This window comes from Mus pahari, chromosome 9 (genome assembly GCF_900095145.1).
Source record: "Mus pahari chromosome 9, PAHARI_EIJ_v1.1, whole genome shotgun sequence".
Classification (NCBI taxonomy): Eukaryota; Metazoa; Chordata; class Mammalia; order Rodentia; family Muridae; genus Mus; species Mus pahari.
This window is the reverse complement of record NC_034598.1, coordinates 47415174-47435173: the sequence shown is the minus strand read 5'-3', so window position 1 is coordinate 47435173 and position 20000 is coordinate 47415174. Positions and strand designations below refer to the sequence as shown.

Here is a 20000-nt window from a genome sequence, read left to right as displayed (position 1 = left end):
GATAGCTACTTCCCCATAAATGTTACTTTGACCATATATTTATTTATATAGCACTGTTGTATTAAAAATTAAACTGTACATTTTGTAAGTTAAATTTTTCTAGCTAATGACTTACTATTTCAAAAAAAAGGTTTTCCTTTCTTATCCTCTGGACTTTGTATTATAAAAGAAAATCACATAGGGAGAATGTCATTATCCAAAGACTCTGAAGTATGAAATATTGAAGAGAATGCCTGAATATGTCCAAGAGCATGCAGGTTGTGTCTCCAGTGAAATGGTCACCAGAGCCAATTTTTGGTGAAACTTTGAAAGTTTCCTAAACCACAGTGCACATAGTTTTACAAAATGTAAATTTGAAGGTAAGACTGGATTTCTTCTATAAGCTTTTGAATTGTGTATTTAGACTATACCATGTTCTAGACTTATTTTTACAATGTTGAGGAAAGGGAAACAAGTTACACTATTTTACATGCTTTATTAGCTAACAATGATTCTTAAATTATTATAGGATAAGTATAGTATAAATAAAAGTATAGTATAATTTTTAAAGCATTGGAAAAATGATTTAAGTGATATCATCAGAATTTTTAATCCATATTTATATCTCTAATGTATCTTCCAGTCAACAGGTTGAACAACAGATGTTACTTGTCATTTGAATGGAAAATAAAGAAAGGCGGATTTTTATTTCATAAGACTATTCATCTTTATAAATGTTTTCTAAATGCCATGCCCTGTGTTTTCAATATTTTTCTATGTATTTTGTGTTATGGAGGGTTATACTTTGTTTATTTAAAGAGAAGAAGATTCACAATGAAAAACCACACAGTACCCACAGAATTCATTTTATTGGGGCTGTCAGATGACCCTGGGCTTCAGATTGTGATCTTCCTCTTTTTAATTCTCATGTACATACTAAGCATCACTGGAAACTTGACCATCATCACGCTAACCTTGATAGACCCTCATCTACAAACCCCCATGTATTTCTTCCTCAGGAACTTCTCTGTTTTAGAAATAACCTTTACAACTGTCTGTATCCCTAGATTTCTAAGCACAATTGTTACCAGAGACAAAACTATTTCCTACAATAGTTGCACAGCTCAATTGTTTTTCTTCATCTTCATGGGCATCACTGAATTTTACCTTCTGACGGCTATGTCTTATGATCGCTATGTGGCCATCTGCAAACCACTGCACTACACAACCATCATGAGCAGACGAGTCTGCATATTGCTGGTTTTTTCTGCCTGGCTGGCAGGGTTCCTAAACATCTTCCCACCCGTCATTCTGTTTCTTCAGTTAGATTATTGTGGCTCCAATGTCATCGATCACTTTGCTTGTGACTACTTCCCCCTCCTGCAGTTATCCTGCTCAGACACATGGCTCCTGGAAATTATTGGGTTTTATTCTGCAATAGTGATTCTGCTCTTCACTTTAGCACTGATCGTTCTCTCCTACATGTTCATCGTCAAGACAATCTTGAAACTTCCATCTGTCAGTCAGAGGAAAAAGGCTTTCTCTACCTGCTCCTCCCACATGATTGTCATTTCTATCTCATATGGCAGCTGTATATTCATGTATGCTAACCCTTCTGCCAAAGAGAAAGCATCACTGACCAAAGGAGTAGCTATTCTCAATACTTCTGTGGCTCCTATGATGAATCCATTTATCTACACCCTGAGGAACCAGCAGGTGAAGCAAGCCTTTAAGGACACCATCCAAAAAGTAGTGCTTTTCTCTGCCAAATGAAAACATTTGTAATGTAAAAGCACAAGTTCTTCTTTCCAAATTTATAGGTAACAGAGCAAAAACATGACTTGGGATAGGGTTGGCATTTTGATATTAAGTGATATGCCATGTTTCGAGTAAGCATTATGCTTTGTATGTCCAGCTCATTTCTATGAGTGTTCATCTATCTACTGGTCTTTGTATTATATATTGCTTACTTGTGAGTGTGTATTTTTTTTCTAAAAAATGAAATCCTTTCAGATGTTTTTCTATTGTGCAATCCATATCAGGATTCTCCTTCATTACCATTATTTGATAGTTTACCATCTTACTATAAATTTATTCTCATTATAGACTTGGCAAAACTGAATACTGCTTCATGATTTTCTGATACTTCAAATCTCTATTGAAATTTATTTGGATGATACGGAAAGACTAGGCTAGTGATCACGCTTTTAGATATTAGCATGGGTACTAGCCTTTGAATATATACATTTAGCAGGATAGACAGTATCAGAACCTGGATTTAAGAATTATCATTTTTTAGCATTTAATAGGAGAAAATGTTACCAGGAAATCTGATTCTATTCAGCATTCTGTGAAATCAGATGACCACAACCATTGGTAGTTTTATTAAAAATATAAATATCCACTAAATAGTTTAAAATACTATAATCATATGAATCATATTCTTTATATTAATAAATTATAATAAAAAGAAATGGAGTAAAAGGTGAAATAAAAATATGCAGCAATTATTATAGTGATTGTTGCAATAAAGACATTATCTCTTTTAAAATATTGGTTAATTGGATTTTTTTCAACAAGTCCAAGTTACAATTACTGCTCCACATTAATATAATTCTCTTGTAGATTTAATAACTACATTAACATAAAGCAGAAAATGCAAACTAGTACCAGGAAAACAAACAAAATTTTGATATACCTATGTGATTTCAGTTTTCTGGAGAGCTGATTTCTAATCTCAGGATCTAGTAATTTAGAATTGCTGATATGAAAACTAAGTATGCATGGTACTGGGTATATTATACTTCAGCTTAAAGACGTTACATGAATAATTGTTTCCTAAAATCCCTGAAAATTGAACTCTATTATAATCTTGAATTTATCAGGGAATTAGTAATGTAGAGTAGAGGCTAGTAGCTAAATATTTTAAAGCTAATAACTTACAAATATATTGTTTAAATTGACTAGCAGCAAAACCTGTATTCATGAAGTCTGAATACACTGAGTTTACTGTTAATAATTTACTGATAGAATGCCATGTTAAGTACTATAATGTTGATGTACTTTGCAATGTTTGGTTTATTTACTCCCATAAGTGATGCTGTGATAGTCTTTAAAAAGAATAAATTCCACATACATTTTCTAAAATTCTCATTAAGAGGAATAGGCCAGGTATTGTTGCCATTGAAAGAGACACACAGCATGTGTTCCATCTTTGACCCTATCCTGACCTGATCAGTTTTGCAACTGCTGAATATGTGCTCATATTGGCTTGAAATACGATACATGAAAAATCTTGACTTCTGACATCTTGACTTTTGTGCTTGTGTTTCTTGATTGACCTGGGTGTCATAATCACATTACTTCCCGATTGGAGGGAATAGTTTGCATAAGCGTATGATGACCCCCAAATGAAGAACTCTATTTTAGGCTGGGGAATTGGTTTGCAAGTTAAGAGCACTGACTTTTCTTCAAAAGAATCAGGGTTATCTCTAGTTGCATATCTTGCAGAAGAAGACCTGGTCAGCCATCAATGGGAGGAGAGGCCCTTGGTTTTGTGAAGACCATATGCCCCAGTACAGGGGAATGTCAAGGCCAGGAAGTGGGAGTGGGTGGGTTGGGGAGCAGGGCTGGGGGAGGGCCTAGGGGGCTTTGGGGATAGCATTTGAAATGTAAATGAAGAAAATATCTAATAAAAAAAAAAAGAAAAAAAAGGTAGATGGTTATATCCCAGCACCTACACAACGACTCACAGCCATCTGTGACTCCAGCTCCATGGATTTCAACACACCCTTTCAGTCTCCATGGGCACCAGGCATCCATATGTAAACAGTGCACATGCATACAAATCCCCAAATATGTTAAAGACTAAAATAATAACTAAAAAGAACTATATCTTAAAATTCTAGATATCAAACTGTTTCAGGTATTTATCATATCTAGGAAAAACAACTGTGTTCTATACACAAAATCATAAATAATAGATATATAATGGATAATCAAACAAAATATCTTGTAAATAATTAAATGGATGATTATATATGCATAATTTATTCTTAATATCTGTATGTGGATGGTAACAGCGTTCTAAAAATGAGCAGTAACCTGCCAGGTATAAATTCTCACTAATTTTTATAAAGTTTTAAAAATCACTATAATCTCATTCTAAAATATATATTGCTTAATTTTGTTGTATTTTTTCTAGTAAGGGAGGGTCTCACTATGTAGTTTATGGTGGCCTCTACTTAAGATGCCCTTGCTTTAGCCTTCCCTCCCATGCACTGAGATTACAGTCAAGCACCTTCAAGCTCAGTGTCCTATTTATTTATTTATTTATTTATTTATTTATTTATTTATTTATTTATTATTGTTTCTCTTTTATTACTTTTTTTAATAGTCCAGTCATTGCCCCCCTCCAGTCCACTGTCCCACAGTTCCCTATGCCATTCCCCCTCCACCTTTCTCTAAGAGCATGTCCTCCATTCCCTCCAAGCCTCCCCACTTCCTGGGGCTTCAAGTGTCCAGGGTTACTTGCTTCTGCTTCCACTGAGGACAGACTAGTCAGTCCTCTGCTGTATATGTGTTAGGGGCCTCAGACCAGCTCATGTATGCTGCCGGGTTGGTGGCTCTGTGTTTGAAAGCCGTCAGGGGTCCGCGTTAGTTAAGACTGCTGGTCTTCCTGTGGGGTTGCCTTCTTCCTCAGCTTCTTCCAGCCTCATCTTCCAACCCCTGAGGTTGCATATTTCCACTCATTCTACTAGCTCTCTGGGCTTCTCTTCTGTCTCCCTGTCACCACCATTGCAATTTTGTGATAAGTATTGGATTTTAGGATGAAACCATTCCCACATTTTGAGAAAGTTCTTTAGCTGAAGGACTTTAAAAAACACTTATCAAGTTTTCTATCAGTATAAAAGGATTGCCTACAATGTCTGTATTACACAGATTCCAAGTTTGTGTAGTAAAATAAAATACTGAATGGACATTCTGAAAAAGGTAACCATGAGTTCAAATCACAGAGTTGTAAAAGTAACAGATAAAGTGTGTGGTTAAATGAATAGAAAGAACAAAATAATAATAACTCTGTTTCTACTAAATAGTTGCTTTTATTCATTCAATTTATTAAACAAAATAGAGCAAACTTATGAAGGAGTATAGCTTTTATTTGTGTGAACTATATTGAAGGTTTTCCCTGTCTAATATTTGAGCAATATCCTTTAAGTGAAAATGTTTTCTCTTTCTTTTAAAGAAGAAGCAAAAAGGATAATAGGAAATAAATCATAACACATGGGCACTCTATATCTGAACAGTAATTCCAATCAGGATGATATTTCAACAAGCAAGCCACTGGATCAACTCCCATGGAAGGGGAGACACTTTACAAAATAAAATTACACACAACAATCTGAGACTCTCAGAATTAAGTGCTATTGAGATGATGTATTACTTCATAAAAGTATTAAATAAATACATACAAAACATCAGCATATCCCAGAGAAACCAAAGAGCCAAGAATTATTCCTTTGAAATTACACTTAAATATCTTGGACAACAAAGAAAATCATTTAATTACAAAAATTTAGACTTCCCTAATTCTTTCTCCAACTATCTCAAATGTAACAGCATGACTGCAGCACACTTTCATTGTATTATACTTCCCTGAATCTTTTGATCAAAACTCTATCACGTCTGGATTTATCTGAACCAAAACTTCAGCCATCTCTATAAACTTTATGTTTGGTGATTCATTTTCTCACTTATAGATGATGTTGGATCACTTATGTTAAAACTTTCAAGGTCAGTAGCCCCAAACTTGGATTTTTATTTCTTTTTGTTGTTGTTGTTGTTCTGTTTGTATAAAGAGAAAAATTTCTGTCTTTTATCAATGCATTTGATCCATTGGAGCCTAGGCAATAGGAAGTATATCAGCCTCATACATACATTTAACAAAGTTGGTGTGTTAGGATGAAAAAGTTATGATCATCCATATATATATATATATATATATATATATATATATATATATATAAAGGAATTTTTATAAGGTACTGGCATTTCAGTTTTAAAGACAATCTCTATTAATGGCTGCGATATTTTTAAAGCAAAGAGAGCACTGTGCTCATTATTGTCTCCCAAAGGATTATTAAATTATACTCATTCAGTAATATGCATTTGTTAAATGAATAAACAATAGAAGTTTAAAAAATAACTAAACTACTCCCTGATCTCATTATCAATAAATTTTCTCAAAATTAATATTTCAAGTTTCCATATGTTTTTAAAAAACTGTTACTGTTTCTTTAAACATCTTTTTAAATTAATTTATTCACATTACATATCAATATCAGTCACCCTCTCCTCTCAGTACCTTCTGACATAGAATCTACCTACATTACCCACTTCCTTTGTCCTCTGAGGAGGAGCCCCCCTGAGTATCCCCACCCCAGCACATCAGGTCACTGTAAGACTAGGCATATCAGTTCCCACTGTGGCCAGACAGGCAGGTTTTTTTTTTTTAAAAAAAGAATTGTTGTTATTTATCTATTTGTTTTGCTATGCTTCTACACAAACATACATCATTCCTGCACATAATTCAGCAATAAAAGTTTATTTCAAATACATTTTTATCTTCAAAATTTTCATATAAGCACACAATGTACTTTAATGTTATTCACCCATCTTTCTCACCCTCCACACTTTCCTATACATCTCCTCTTAATTCCTTCCCGGTTTCAAATCTTTTTATAATTTGCTTTTTGATACCCATATGCACATGGTTGTGGGCATATCCACTGGACCAAGGTCAGTCAGCTTCCAGGGTCCATATTCCTAAAGAAAAGTGACTCCTACTCACATAGGTAGTAATTATCAGCTGTCAATAGCTCCTTAGCTAGGTGTGGGGTCTCATGTGTCCCCCTTCCATGTAGGAGTGTTGACTTGGTCTGATCTCCCACAGACCTTGTGTAGGCAACTGCAGCAGCTCTGAGTGCATGGGTGTAACTGTAATGTCATGTCCAGGAGATAGTTTTGTCTTAGTCCTCTTCAAACTCTGTTTTTTTACCATTTCTAGCCATTTTAATCTACTCTCTCACATTGACTTCTGAGCCTTTCAAAGAAGGTTTGTGACACAGATGTGATGATGCATTTGTACCCGAGCACTCCATACACACTTATTCTCTGCTGTTTGGCCAGCTATGATTCTGATTTATCGCTAGTGGGGGAGCACCCTTATAGAAGCAGGGGAGGGAGATGGCATAGGGAGTGTGCAGAGGGGAAACTGGGAAAGGGGATAACATTTGAAATGTACATAAATAAAATATGCAATAAAAAGGAAGCTTCTCTGATGAAGACCAAGAACTATGTGTAGTACAACTACATTTTTCTGTTAATTAGTATTCCCATGTTTGTTTTCTTACTCTTATTTATCAAACTGATGGGGTCAACTTCCAGTAACCCTTTAACAGTACTGAATGATTTTTACAAAAATGCCTATTCAACAGACTGCAAGTGTACATTCTCTCTTTCTTTTTTAAAGATATATCTTCCAGGATTTCTACTGGAGGCATAGACAGGGAAAAATTCTCTTTCACTCACTAATTTAATGCCTATGATCAAATTGCCCCGAATAGAACACTTTTGGTATTTTCTTAATTTGGAATATTTCTATATAAGACAATAGCAAAATATGTTAAACAATCTAATTAACAAGAAGCTTCTGCCGCACTCCTCAGATGTCACTGCTAATATTCTAGGTATCATCTCAGCTATTTCCTCACTAGCTCTGTAGAATCTTAGATTGTAAAATCTTGATGTAACCTTGGGAGCTTGCCTAAACACACAATGAGATAGTTCTATGTTTGACAATTAGGGATAGTAACGTTCTCCATTGGTATGAAACCCNNACAAAATATCTATATACCTGATATACTTAATAATTTATAACTATTAGTTTTACTTCTAATTTAATGATATATACTGATACATAATCATTTTCTCATTCAGTTTTCTCAAAACCAGTAGAGCTTATGCACCTAACAGTGATAACAGAATAATTGCCTTTGTGTAGTGACTTATATGGTACCCCCTTAATCACAATGGAAGCAGTTCAGTTTTCTCTTGTGAATATTAGGGATAATAAACTTTAATGATTTATTTATGTAAATTTCGTTTTCCTTTGGAGTCATAAAATTTAAAATATTTTATATGCTAGCTTAGTTTTCACTTTTTAAAATCCTCCAGATAATGCCAATCTACATGCAGAGACTTTATCCAACACTATTCCAATTGTAAATGTTACTTTGTTCTTCAAGTCAGATATAAGCGTTTCAACTTCTAACTCAGGTACATTTATGCATCTAGAGTGCTGGTTTAGATCACAGGGGTGAAAGAAGTCCTAAAGTACACCAATAGCATTGAATTTATAGAGGTTAGCTCTCATGGGTAATCAGTTTGGTCAGTGGCTTTCAGATCATTTCCCAAAGTGAGCCAGTCTTTAATGTATATTGTATGATTTTATAATTAACTATGTAAAGTTAATTCTTTTCTTTGCCATATCACTTGGTATTAAAAGTATCCCTATGAAACAGATACTTAAAATACTAAGAATCTGTGACCACTTAATGAACTTGTTCAATATGAAATCATCCATTCTATTTGGCAATGAAATTCTGATTGTCTACATTAACACATTAGTACGACTATATACCCAGTATGTCCACTGAGCATGCCAATCGGTCATCTCTGAAACATAAACATAAAAATAACATTACACAGACTGAAAAGGTTATATTTATATTAAGGTGTGTGTGTGTGTGTGTGTGTGTGTGTGTGCAAACAAGCACATGTGTGTAATAATGTAAGAAAAAGAGGCCAGAGAGTTGAAAGAGATCAAAGGGGAGTACAGCTGGATTTCATGGAGGCATTTCCTCAAGAAGGCTCCTTTCTCTGTGACAACTCCAGTTTGTGTCAAGTTGACACACAAAACTAGCATATAGGCATACAGACTCAAAGGCATAAAATAATCTAAGACATAAAACTCAAAACAGGATGGATTTCAAAAGTAAAGATTTAGTGAACAAGTGGTAGTGATTATAATCACAACTTGTTGAAAGATATAAAGCCATAAAGAAAAGTCTGATATCTTTCATGATGCAAATAATGGGCAACTCAAATTATTCTAACACTCCATAATTAACTATCATTTGCCTCTAACATAGAAAAATCCTACTCATTCACAGTTTAGCCATTTAGAGGCTATTGATCTCTACTTTTTATGTTTGCTTATTTTATGTATATAAATATTTTACATGCATGTATGTATATATACCACATATGTTCCTGGTGACAATAGAAATCAGAAGAGGGTGTCAGATTTCCTGGAATTAGAATTATATATGGTGTAAGCCACTTATGAGGTACGGAAAACCAAACACTGTTCCTACACAAGAGCATCAAGTGTTCTTAACGGCTAAACCACCCCTCTGCCCCTTAATCTCTATTTTCCTTCTCTTTGTAAAGTTACAGTTAATTATAAATATAAATATTTTTCTGCTTTGATTTCAGGTCATTTATACCTACTTTATTCTAAATTATACACAGTAACTTGGACATGTTACTCCTAAGTATCCTGAGGATCTATTCTCCATGGTGCCCTCTGTTTACTCATTCAGCCATCCCCTCGGGTCCAAGTTAAATAGAGCAGATAAAATTAAGAGTAGCCTGAATAGCATTGCTCTAGCAGCAATCTATCATCTCACTCATCTAGGTAGTAAAGAAATTACATCAACCTCTTTAATGATAATTTATTTTTAACTATCAAGGTATTATTTCTTTAGGCACAGAGATACAATAATCTGGACCATGGATTCTTAGCTGTACTTGGATTCATGAGGAGAAGTGAGTTGATACGTGTCTTTTTAGAAAGAAGTCTTAGGATTTTATTTAATTATTTAATTATTTTATTATTGCTGTTTTAGAGATTTGATTGCAAGTATAAGAGAGGATAAATCAGTTACAAAACTATTTTTAAAGGTGCTTAAAGTTACTAAAACAAACTAATAAGCCATTAGAAATGACAGTGAGTATTTCAGTAATATGTAGTAAAAAGTAAGTATGTCTTTTTTCAGGAATATAATTTTTACTTTTCAAATATGTATTTGTGTTCTGTATAAGCAATATATAATTAAACAATACATTTTCAATGACAAATATAAATAAAATAAAAATTTAGCACTGCAATGAAATGTTTACATTGTAGCAAAACTATATTTATAGAATCAAATAATTTTCCATCTTCTTATCATCTTACCAGCTTGCAATACTTTTTAGTTTATGGAAACCATGGGATCAGTTTGTACAAAAGTGACAGTCATTTGCTATACTAAGAAGGTATACTTTGTTTTGGCTTTGCACATGAGTTTTGTGACATGGAATGCAAAGATTAGGATCCAACATGTCAAACCAGAAAACTACAAGAAGCTGTAGTCCTGATGTATGTGACTACAAAGAAGAGATGACAGAAAATGAGACCACCTCATTTGCCATAAAACAGGTAAAAAATTGATGTAAATCCATTGACCTTTGAAATGAATCAACTAGTGCCAAGAAAATATTATTCTGCTTCACAGAGGTAACACTTGTAAAGTTTGCAGAGAACAGAGGAGACAGGGGCAAGTTGCCTGGACATAGAGGCAAAGCTAAAACTTTGAAATAACTTCATGGATGGATAAACAGGCTAAAAATAAAAGCATCTATCTGTATTACATCAAAAGCACAACAGATGAGAAATATGGAAGAAGGAAAATAATCTTTCTCTTCTGAAAAGTTACCTTCAATGTTGAACTGTGTCATTTATTATTTACAAAAGAGAATAAACAATGTAGCATAAAAGTGCTTTACAGCACCGAAAATAGAACAGGTAAGAACACTTACAGATCACAAAAATAAAATTAGAGCCTGGAGTAGTAGTACACATCTGTAGTCTCGGAGTTCATGGTGCTGAAACATGAGATTATGAATTCAAAGCCAGAATGGCAACATAACAATACTTGTCTCACCGACAAAATAAGATAAGGTCATTTTTGTAAGTATTGCTTTATATGTGATGGTGTAGTTTCAAGATAGGAATGTGGTAAATTAAACATATCCAATAATAGAGTAATTGTTTCCTATAATCATTATAGCAAACAAGAAACATCCTGCAACATAAACACTGAAATTAGACTTGAGTGTCTTTCACCTATCAGACATATCCACATGTGCAAACCAGGAACACATTTCTCCAAACCACAGAGTTATTGCCAAGAAGCATAAAGTTTTGAAAAGAGGAAAGATAAGACAGAGAAATTTAAAAATGTAGAGGAAAGCACTGTAAACGAAAATCTTTTAGAGAATTATACTATACTGAAAAGTTCTTGGGCATTTTCTTGTTTCAGGAACTATTCAGTAGACACAGACTTTTGACAAAATATATGAGGACATGGTGAAGAAAACAAAGTTGTGATTATGAAAGGAGTAAGGACAGAGCATTTTAAAGTATTTTGTTTAATTTACCACAAAACCATTTTTAAATAATACGGGCAACAATAATTTTTAAATATATTTGTTTAACCAGGTACTTTATTCATTAGCTATATAATGTATGTCTCGATACACATACGTAGTAAAATAATTACTGCAATAAAGAAAATTATTTTGTCCATCATTTTCTAGTTATTGTTTTTCCTTATGCTACAAGAGTTCATAAAAATCTCTCAAAGTAAATTTTAGTCAACTATACAACAGTATTAACTATGCTTTAGTTAATATAAACACTGCCCATTAGTTACCTAAATATATTTATCCTATATGACTAAAAATTTATACTCTTTGAAAATATTAGGATTACATTGACTATGTTATAAATATAAAATAATATATAGTGCTATTTCTGTTCATATATATATAATAATATTCAGCTTTACAAAGGAGACATAGACATCTTAACATCAATGACATCATAGTTGTATTTGATGAACAGTATGATAAGTAAAACAAACCAGACAGAGGTAACAAGTTCATTTCCTTATTAGCAAAGTTGATTTCTTATTTCTTTATCTATTTAGGAAATGCCTTTAGAAGCAGAGACTATTATGAGAAATTCCACAGCAGTGACAGATTTTATTCTACTTGGACTGACAGATGATCCACAGTGGCAGATTGTGGTTTTCACATTTCTTCTTGTTACCTACATGCTAAGTGTGACTGGGAACCTCATCATTATCATCCTCACACTCTCAGATGCTCATCTGATGACACCCATGTATTTCTTCCTTCGCAATTTCTCACTCCTAGAAATATCATTCACATCTGTCTGCATTCCCAGATTCCTTGTCACGATTGTGACAGGAGACAGAACTATTTCCTACAATGGTTGTGTGGCTCAGCTATTCTTTTTCATTTTCTTGGGAGTGACAGAATTTTACCTTCTGGCTGCCATGTCCTATGACCGTTATGTGGCCATCTGCAAACCTCTACACTACACAACAATCATGAGCAACCGTGTGTGCATTCTTCTTGTCTTTAGCTCCTGGTTTGCAGGATTCATGATTATCTTTCCACCAATTATCCTTCTGTTACAGTTAGACTTCTGTGCCTCAAACATAATTGACCACTTTATCTGTGACTCTTCTCCAATTTTGCAGCTTTCTTGCTCAAACACTCACTTTCTTGAACTCATGGCATTTTTATTAGCTGTGGTAACACTCATGGTCACCTTGACATTAATTATTCTTTCCTACACAAATATTATTCGGACAATTCTGAGAATTCCTTCTACAAATCAGAGAAAAAAGGCCTTTTCAACTTGTTCCTCCCATATGATAGTTGTTTCTCTCTCTTATGGCAGCTGCATCTTCATGTACATTAAGCCTTCTGCAAAGGAGAGGGTGACTTTAAGCAAAGGAGTAGCTGTTCTCAACACTTCAGTGGCTCCTCTCCTGAACCCCTTCATCTATACACTGAGGAACCAGCAAGTGAAGCATGCCTTCAAAACCATGATCCAGAGAATCTTCTTTTCTTCAAAGAAATTAACATGAACGAAAACCTCTGCCCTTCTCTACATAGACTCTTTCTCAACATCTATTAAAATGTTTTATACTTACTAATAAGACAGAACAAAAGAGAATAAATAGAAATATAAGATGAAATATATTGAAGTTTCTAAATTTATTTTTCTAAGGAAGATATAAGTAAAAGTATGGAATTTATTTTATTCTTTGTTACTATCTCTTAACAGATTTTTCAAATGAAAATGCCTTTATTTTTACTAATAATATTTTAAGTAGAAAATCATGACCTCTAAGGGTCCCTTGTTGTCCTGATTTTAGGTTTAGATTATTTCTACTAGTATAATTATAATTCCCACAAGCATGCTACCGAATGGACAGAAAGTCTTGACATGAGCAGAATGATAGAGTGCTGACTTCCTCAGTTTATCATCCTGGAAATCATTAATGCTAGTTACTAATGTCTTTGACATTTTCTATTATTCAATATGCAATGCTCTTTTTCATCCTTCTATTGTCTCCTTTGCAGAATTTTCCTTCTCCACACTCATAGTCAAGATAATGACTTTTGAAAGTAGCCAAGAAAATGAAAATAGTGTTCCAAGGTTGGTCCTGTAGTTAATGAGTCCCTCAACTCCTGTGTTTCATTAAGATGATTAATTGCCTTGGGAGAGAAGTTATGAGTTTGACTAGTTGCTGGATAAGGGATTAGATTTTTAGTTTCTTGGTTTTCATCTTGATCTGAATCACAGGTCAATGTGATGATCTCCACGTATTTCCTACGTGAGTTAAAGAAATAATTATTCTCACGAACAAGCACGATGTAAAGCTCTGATTATCTTCAGTGTGCTCACATGGAAAGATATTCACATCATTCAAATGTACTTTAAACTAGTGTCATTATAAAACAGAAATTATGTAATATTTTATTTGATTATAAGTTTTTATTGAATTAATTGATAAAAATAAAACTATGCAAATTGATTTTGTAGGATAAAGAAATTAAGCAGATATATAAAATGAAAATTCACAGTGTGAGAAAACTGAAAAAATTAAGTAAATGAATATAAACTTTTGGCAAACAAGAAGGTAAGTAGAAAATAAGAGACTAAAGGAAAATGTATCCTCTTGATTAGCAAAGCTTATCTGAAGAGTTAAACTCCAATTTAGGAAAATGGGTAAAACACAGACAAACTGCTGTTCTACATTAGTAAACTGCCTGGGTTCATTTATGCACAAGTATCTCCTTTTTTTCTATCATTTTCTGTTGAAAGATTTGTAACAATTTGTAAAAGAAACACTGCAGAAAATATGATTATCTTTGAGATACTGAAAAAAATTTTGAGAATTACAGGTTGCATGATTTTACTTATATTTCATTATCAGCTCTTAATGATTATAACTTTTTGCCAGCCAAATGCCCTGTTATGATGCCAAGGCAAATAGTTTTGTATATCCACAAATATATTTAGATGCTAGTCTATTTTATCACTTTCTGCAATAAATACAAATAAAATAATTAAAGTTACATATAAAGTTATCAAAGTGTATATGTACATGCACTTAGAGGGCACATTGTGGCTCCATTCAAAGAGAAGGAAAATACAAGAAAACACAAAGATGCATAAAGTTGATTATAGTTCATTTTGTGACTGTGTAATAATTTCTGTCTTGTTGCCACTTTAGTATGCACAAGCACTGACAAATGTTCCTAAAAGGTCTAATTTTCCCTTCATAAATAATAGACTATTCCAATTAATTATTATTGTAATAAAAGTGATCTTTTACTTTTTAAAAACATTATTATTTTATTTATTTGCATTTCAAATGTTATCGCCTATCCGGTTTCCCATCTGCAACCCCCCTATTGCATCTCTCTCCCCCTGCTTCTATGAAAGTGCTCCCCAACCTACCCACCCATTCCCACCTCAATGTCCTGGCATTCTTCTACACTGGAGTATCAAGCCTTCACAGGACCAAGAGCCTCTCCTCCAATTGATGCCAGATAAGACCATCTGCTTACATATGCAGCTGGAGCCATGGACCCTACAATGTTTATTCTTTGGTTGGTGGTTTAATCCCTGGGAGCTCTGGGAGGTCTGGTTGATTGATATTGTTGTTCTTCCTATGGGGTTTGTCTTAGTCAGGGTTTCTATTCCTGCACAAACATCATGACCAAGAAGCAAGTTGGGGAGGAAAGGGTTTATTCGGCTTACAATTTTCACATTGCTGTTTATCACCAAAGAATGCAGGACTGGAACTCAAGCAGGTCAGAAAGCAGAAGCTGATGCAGAGGCCATGGAGGGATGTTCTTTACTGGCTTGCTTCCCCTGGCTTGCTCAGCCTGCTCTTTTATAGAATCCAAGACTACCAGCCCAGAGATGGTCCCACCCACAAGGGGCCTCTCCCCCTTGATCACTAATTGAGAAAATGCCCTACAGCTTGACCTCATGGGGGCATTTCCCCAACTGAAGCTCCTTTATCTGTGATAACTCCAGCTGTGTCAAGTTGACACAAAGCTAGTCAGTACAGGGTTGCAACTCTTCAGCTCCTTTAGTCCTTCCCCTAACTCCCCCATTAGGGTCACTGTGCTCAGTTTGATATTTGGTTGCAAGCATCTGCATCTGTATTGGTAAGGCTCTGGCAGAACCTCTCAGGAGACAGCTATATCAGGCTCCTGTCAGGAAGCACATGATTTTTACTTTTTACTTCATTGCATTTTTCACCATATATAATCTTTAACACAAACAAAATTACATATCAGAAATGGGTTTAGAAGCTCGGAAAATGATCCAGTTTGTAAAATGTTTTTCATTCAAGCATGAAGATCTGGGCTTATATTCATACATCTGTGGAAAAAGCAAAGTGTAATGGTATGCATCAGGATGTCTCATAGAATGAGGTGAAGATAAGAAGAGGAGTCCTGGAATTGGTATGTTTCAGGTTTAGTGAGAAAACTTGGCTTGAACAATAAAGTCAAAAGCAATAGAGGAGGACGTCAAACATTAACTTTTGGACTACATGCACATACACAAACACAGACAGACAAACAGACAGACAGACAGACAGACAGACAGACAGACAGACAGACAGACACACACGTGCTTGTATGCCCTACATACAGGCAAGCATACACCATACAAACATACATGATCAGGTATTTGTTTTATCAGAAACATTTTCTGATAAAATTAAGTCAGCATCAAATTATTAATAGTTAATCTTTGGAGAGTCAGCTGTTATGCATAGTGTTTTTGACTTTATGGGTTCACAAAACAAACAACAAACAAACAAACAAACAAAAACCACACTTATGAAAGTCATAGCCTAGAGATGCAAGTCTAAAAGACAGATTTTTATTGTTAAAAAAATCCCACTATCATAAACCACCACACCAAGACTATAATATAATGGCAACAGGTTATACCTGTGGAGTCAATGCAGTCTTATTTCCTCTGAGAAAGTGGTCTTACAGAAGCTAAGTCAAAAAGAGAGACAGAAGAAAGAACTGGAGTATATCAAATGGTCTAATGCCTTATTCTCCTTGCTAGTAGATCACCAAATACAGTAAGTAATAAAATATGTTCACGATTTCAACAAGACAGTCACAAACATTACAAAAGGTATCATCTCCAGAACCAAACATAATTTAGGGATTGGAGCTCTTTGACTGGGAATTTAAAACTTCAATTACTAGTTCAATATATTGAATGATCTATATGTCAGGGGCTTTGATGGCAAAAGCAGATAGAGTCCATTTAATTGCTAATTAGTTTCAGTAGAGAAATGAAAACTAAAAGAAGGAACCAAATGGAGATGCTAGAAATTAAAAGCAATTAGAAATGAAAAATGTCTTTGCTAGGCATACTGTTTATCAGATGCAGAGAGCAATGAGTCAGTAATCCCTAAAGAGGAGTGCAGTAGAAATCTACCAAACGAAAAAGTAATGTTTAATTAACAAAGCAGAGCTTCCAAAATTAAAGGATTTTCTAGTCCCATGCCAAGGTCGTAAGTGTTATGTCCCCAGTATGACTATGGAAGAGGGAAAAGATAGAGCTCAAACATACCAGTTCTGCAGCATTGATGACAGTTTTGCAACTATTTGGCATTCATTTTCTCACTTAAAAATCTTTCTAAGGACAGACTTTGTGGATCTTCTTTTCAGTATGACACATGCCATATGTCTATAAGTAATTAAACTATCATATTGGTAAAAAATTAAAGGATTTCAAATGTTTCTTTTTATTCCAATAAAATTCATTTTATTTAGTGTTTCAAATGTTTCAATGCGAGAAGGGGAACAATTTGCAAAAATCATGCCAATCAAAAAAATTTATGACAAAAATTGAAACATGGATTCAAGAAACTTAGAGTAGAACACACACCAAACTGGATATATTTTAATTAAAATGATGAGTGTCATATTCAAAAATGAGAAAAACAAAAAAGATAAAATATATAAAATTTGTAGAGAGAATTTCTTATAGGCATCACCTGTCAATAAAAACAATTATGGCCAATGAGTTAAGGCGGGAAGTAGGGGGTGAGAGATCTGGAAGGGATAGAGAGACTTCTGGGAGATAGAGAAGCAGGAGATTCACCCTGAGACAGAGAAAATGATGGCCATATGAAACTGAGGTCCAGTAACCAGCCAATGGAAGTATATAGAATCAAATAATTTTATTTATTATTAATTAAGGTATTTAATTAATTAAGGTAATTAAGATGTGTGGTAGATGGGGAACAGAGCCAAAGATATTGGCCTCAACATGTTTTAATATATAGAAATCTCAGAGTCATAATTTCAGGGAATTTATGCATGGGTGGGAAAACTCACAGATAGAAAAATTAAAGTCCAGATACAAGAATGACAGGTTTAAGAAAGATAAATTCAAAGCACATTTTAATGAGAAAATACATAGGAAAGAAAATGTTAAGTTGAAAAAGAAAGGTCAATAAGTTCTATTATTTATTCTTCAAAGAGACGGAAAAATACAGACTTTCTCATACAAACAAAACCTGGAAGAATTTATAATCAATGGAGCTGACCTAGCAAAAATGCCATAAAAAGATCTTCCAGCAGAAGGATAATTATATAGGTCAGAGAGACTTCAAAGGAGGACATCAGGTACCCTGGAACTGGAGTTATACGGTTGTGAACCATCACGGAGCTCCAAATCTGTTCCTCTGAAAAGCAGTAAGTCCTCTTAAACACATGTCTGCAGTCAAATATTTTTAATGAACCATAAAAACAAATACTTGTTCAATTGTATAGTAGTAATAACTTATTAACAACAATGATGTGAATATAAAAAAATGTGTGACATCATTGTAGTAGAAGTCAGAGCATATTGTCATAGATGCCAATCTACACAAGTAGGTAGATTGTAGTTTGAAATTGACACAGATTTGTAGTGTATGTTAGATCTCTTGAGTAACTATTTAAAATGTGAATATATATATATATATATATATATATATATATATTAACTAGGATGAGTGGTAAAAGAAAACCAAATAAATTTATTATTAAGAATGTTAAATATGCCAGGTGTGGTGGTGCATGCCTTTAATCCCAGCACTTGGGAGGCAGAGGCAGGCGGATTTCTGAGTTCGAGGCCAGCCTCGTCTACAAAGTTAGTTCCAGGACAGCCAGGGCTACAAAGAGAAACCCTGTCTCGAAAAACCAAAAAAAAAAAAAAAAAAAAAAAAAGAATGTAAAATAAATATTCAAAATAAGTATAAAAATTACAAAATAGGAGATATTATCTGAATTATATAAAAAATTATATTAATGTGACTAATTTGCCTGTATCAATTAAAAGACTGATATTAAAAGGGAATTAAAAACAATATTATCAAAAAACTAAATTTAAATATAAAACCACAATTAGGTTAAAATTAAAGGTACAGACAACCCAATATGGAGTATATAATACAAATCTGTGGACAGAAAAAAATCTAATCTGAGGTGGTCGATTGCTATAAGGAAACAGTGTCTTCTGGACACAGTAGGGACACTCTACAGATGACATCACAGGAGTGACACCATGTATAAGACCTGTGCACATTTAAAGCAGACCATATCTCAGTATGTAGAGCAGAGGCTCTACTGAGAATTGAATACTGTGAGGAGAGAAAGGCTCAACTTTCTATAAAATTGTGGTCCCTCATAAGTCTCTATGTCCCAACAGAAGACCACTCTCCAGGAATATTTGCTTAGTATAAATTGACCTTGATGGGAGAAAAATTCACAAAGTTAGATAGGAAGGTTAGAAGTGGTGGATCTGGGAAATAGAGGAAGGATGAATATGATCAAAACACATTAAACAAACTTCTCAATATATTTTTTACAAGTAAAGGAAGAAGAGGGTGTGGTGAGGATATAGCTCAGAGAACAAAATGTTTGCATAGCATTCAGGAAGCCTGCATTGTGGTGTATATCTGAAATCCAATCACTTGAGAGACAGAGGAAGGAGAATCAGAAGTTCATAGTTATTCTCAGCTATGTAGGAAACAAGTTGAGACAGATTTTTAACAAAATATTAGTAAATCAAGTCGAATACTACCTAAACTAAATGTCATACTTATAGATATTTAGTCTTAACTACACTAAATAAGTTGAAAATTATTTTAAGTCATTTATCACATTGCCAACCTCAAAAATATGAAAAATAAAATTATTGAATATGAAGTAGAGCATTCTTTTTTTTTGCTCTTTTTTTTATTAGATATTTTCTTTATTTACATTTCAAATGCTATCCCGAAAGTTCTCTATACCCTCCCCCACCTCTGCTCCCCTACCCACCCACTCCCACTTCATGGCCCTGGCATTCCCCTGTACTGGGGCATATATAGTTTGCAAGACCATGGGGCCTCTCTTCCCAATGATGGCCGAATAGGCCATCTTCTGCCCCATATGCAGCTAGAGACACAAGCTCTGGGTTTACTGGTTAGTTCATATTGTTGTTCCATCTATAG

The 20000-nt window shown here is 34.1% G+C and overlaps 2 protein-coding genes across 2 annotated transcripts; both read left to right on the top strand.

Moving 5' to 3' along the window:
• Positions 1-813: 813 nt before the first annotated feature.
• On the top strand, positions 814-1752 carry LOC110326427 (olfactory receptor 6C3-like). The gene has a single exon (XM_021204851.1). The coding sequence runs from the start codon at positions 814-816 to the stop codon at positions 1750-1752; it is 939 nt and encodes a 312-aa protein (XP_021060510.1).
• Positions 1753-12013: 10261 nt separating this feature from the next.
• On the top strand, positions 12014-13056 carry LOC110326307 (olfactory receptor 6C75). The gene has a single exon (XM_021204618.1). It carries the CDS (start codon positions 12081-12083, stop codon positions 13047-13049), a length of 969 nt encoding a protein of 322 aa, XP_021060277.1. The 5' UTR covers positions 12014-12080; the 3' UTR covers positions 13050-13056.
• Positions 13057-20000: the final 6944 nt, after the last annotated feature.

What these genes read in the sequence shown, in the direction of transcription:
- LOC110326427 (XM_021204851.1), top strand. Translation starts at nt 814, where the DNA reads ATGAAAAACCACACAGTACCCACAGAATTCATTTTATTGGGGCTGTCA.
- LOC110326307 (XM_021204618.1), top strand. Translation starts at nt 12,081, where the DNA reads ATGCCTTTAGAAGCAGAGACTATTATGAGAAATTCCACAGCAGTGACA.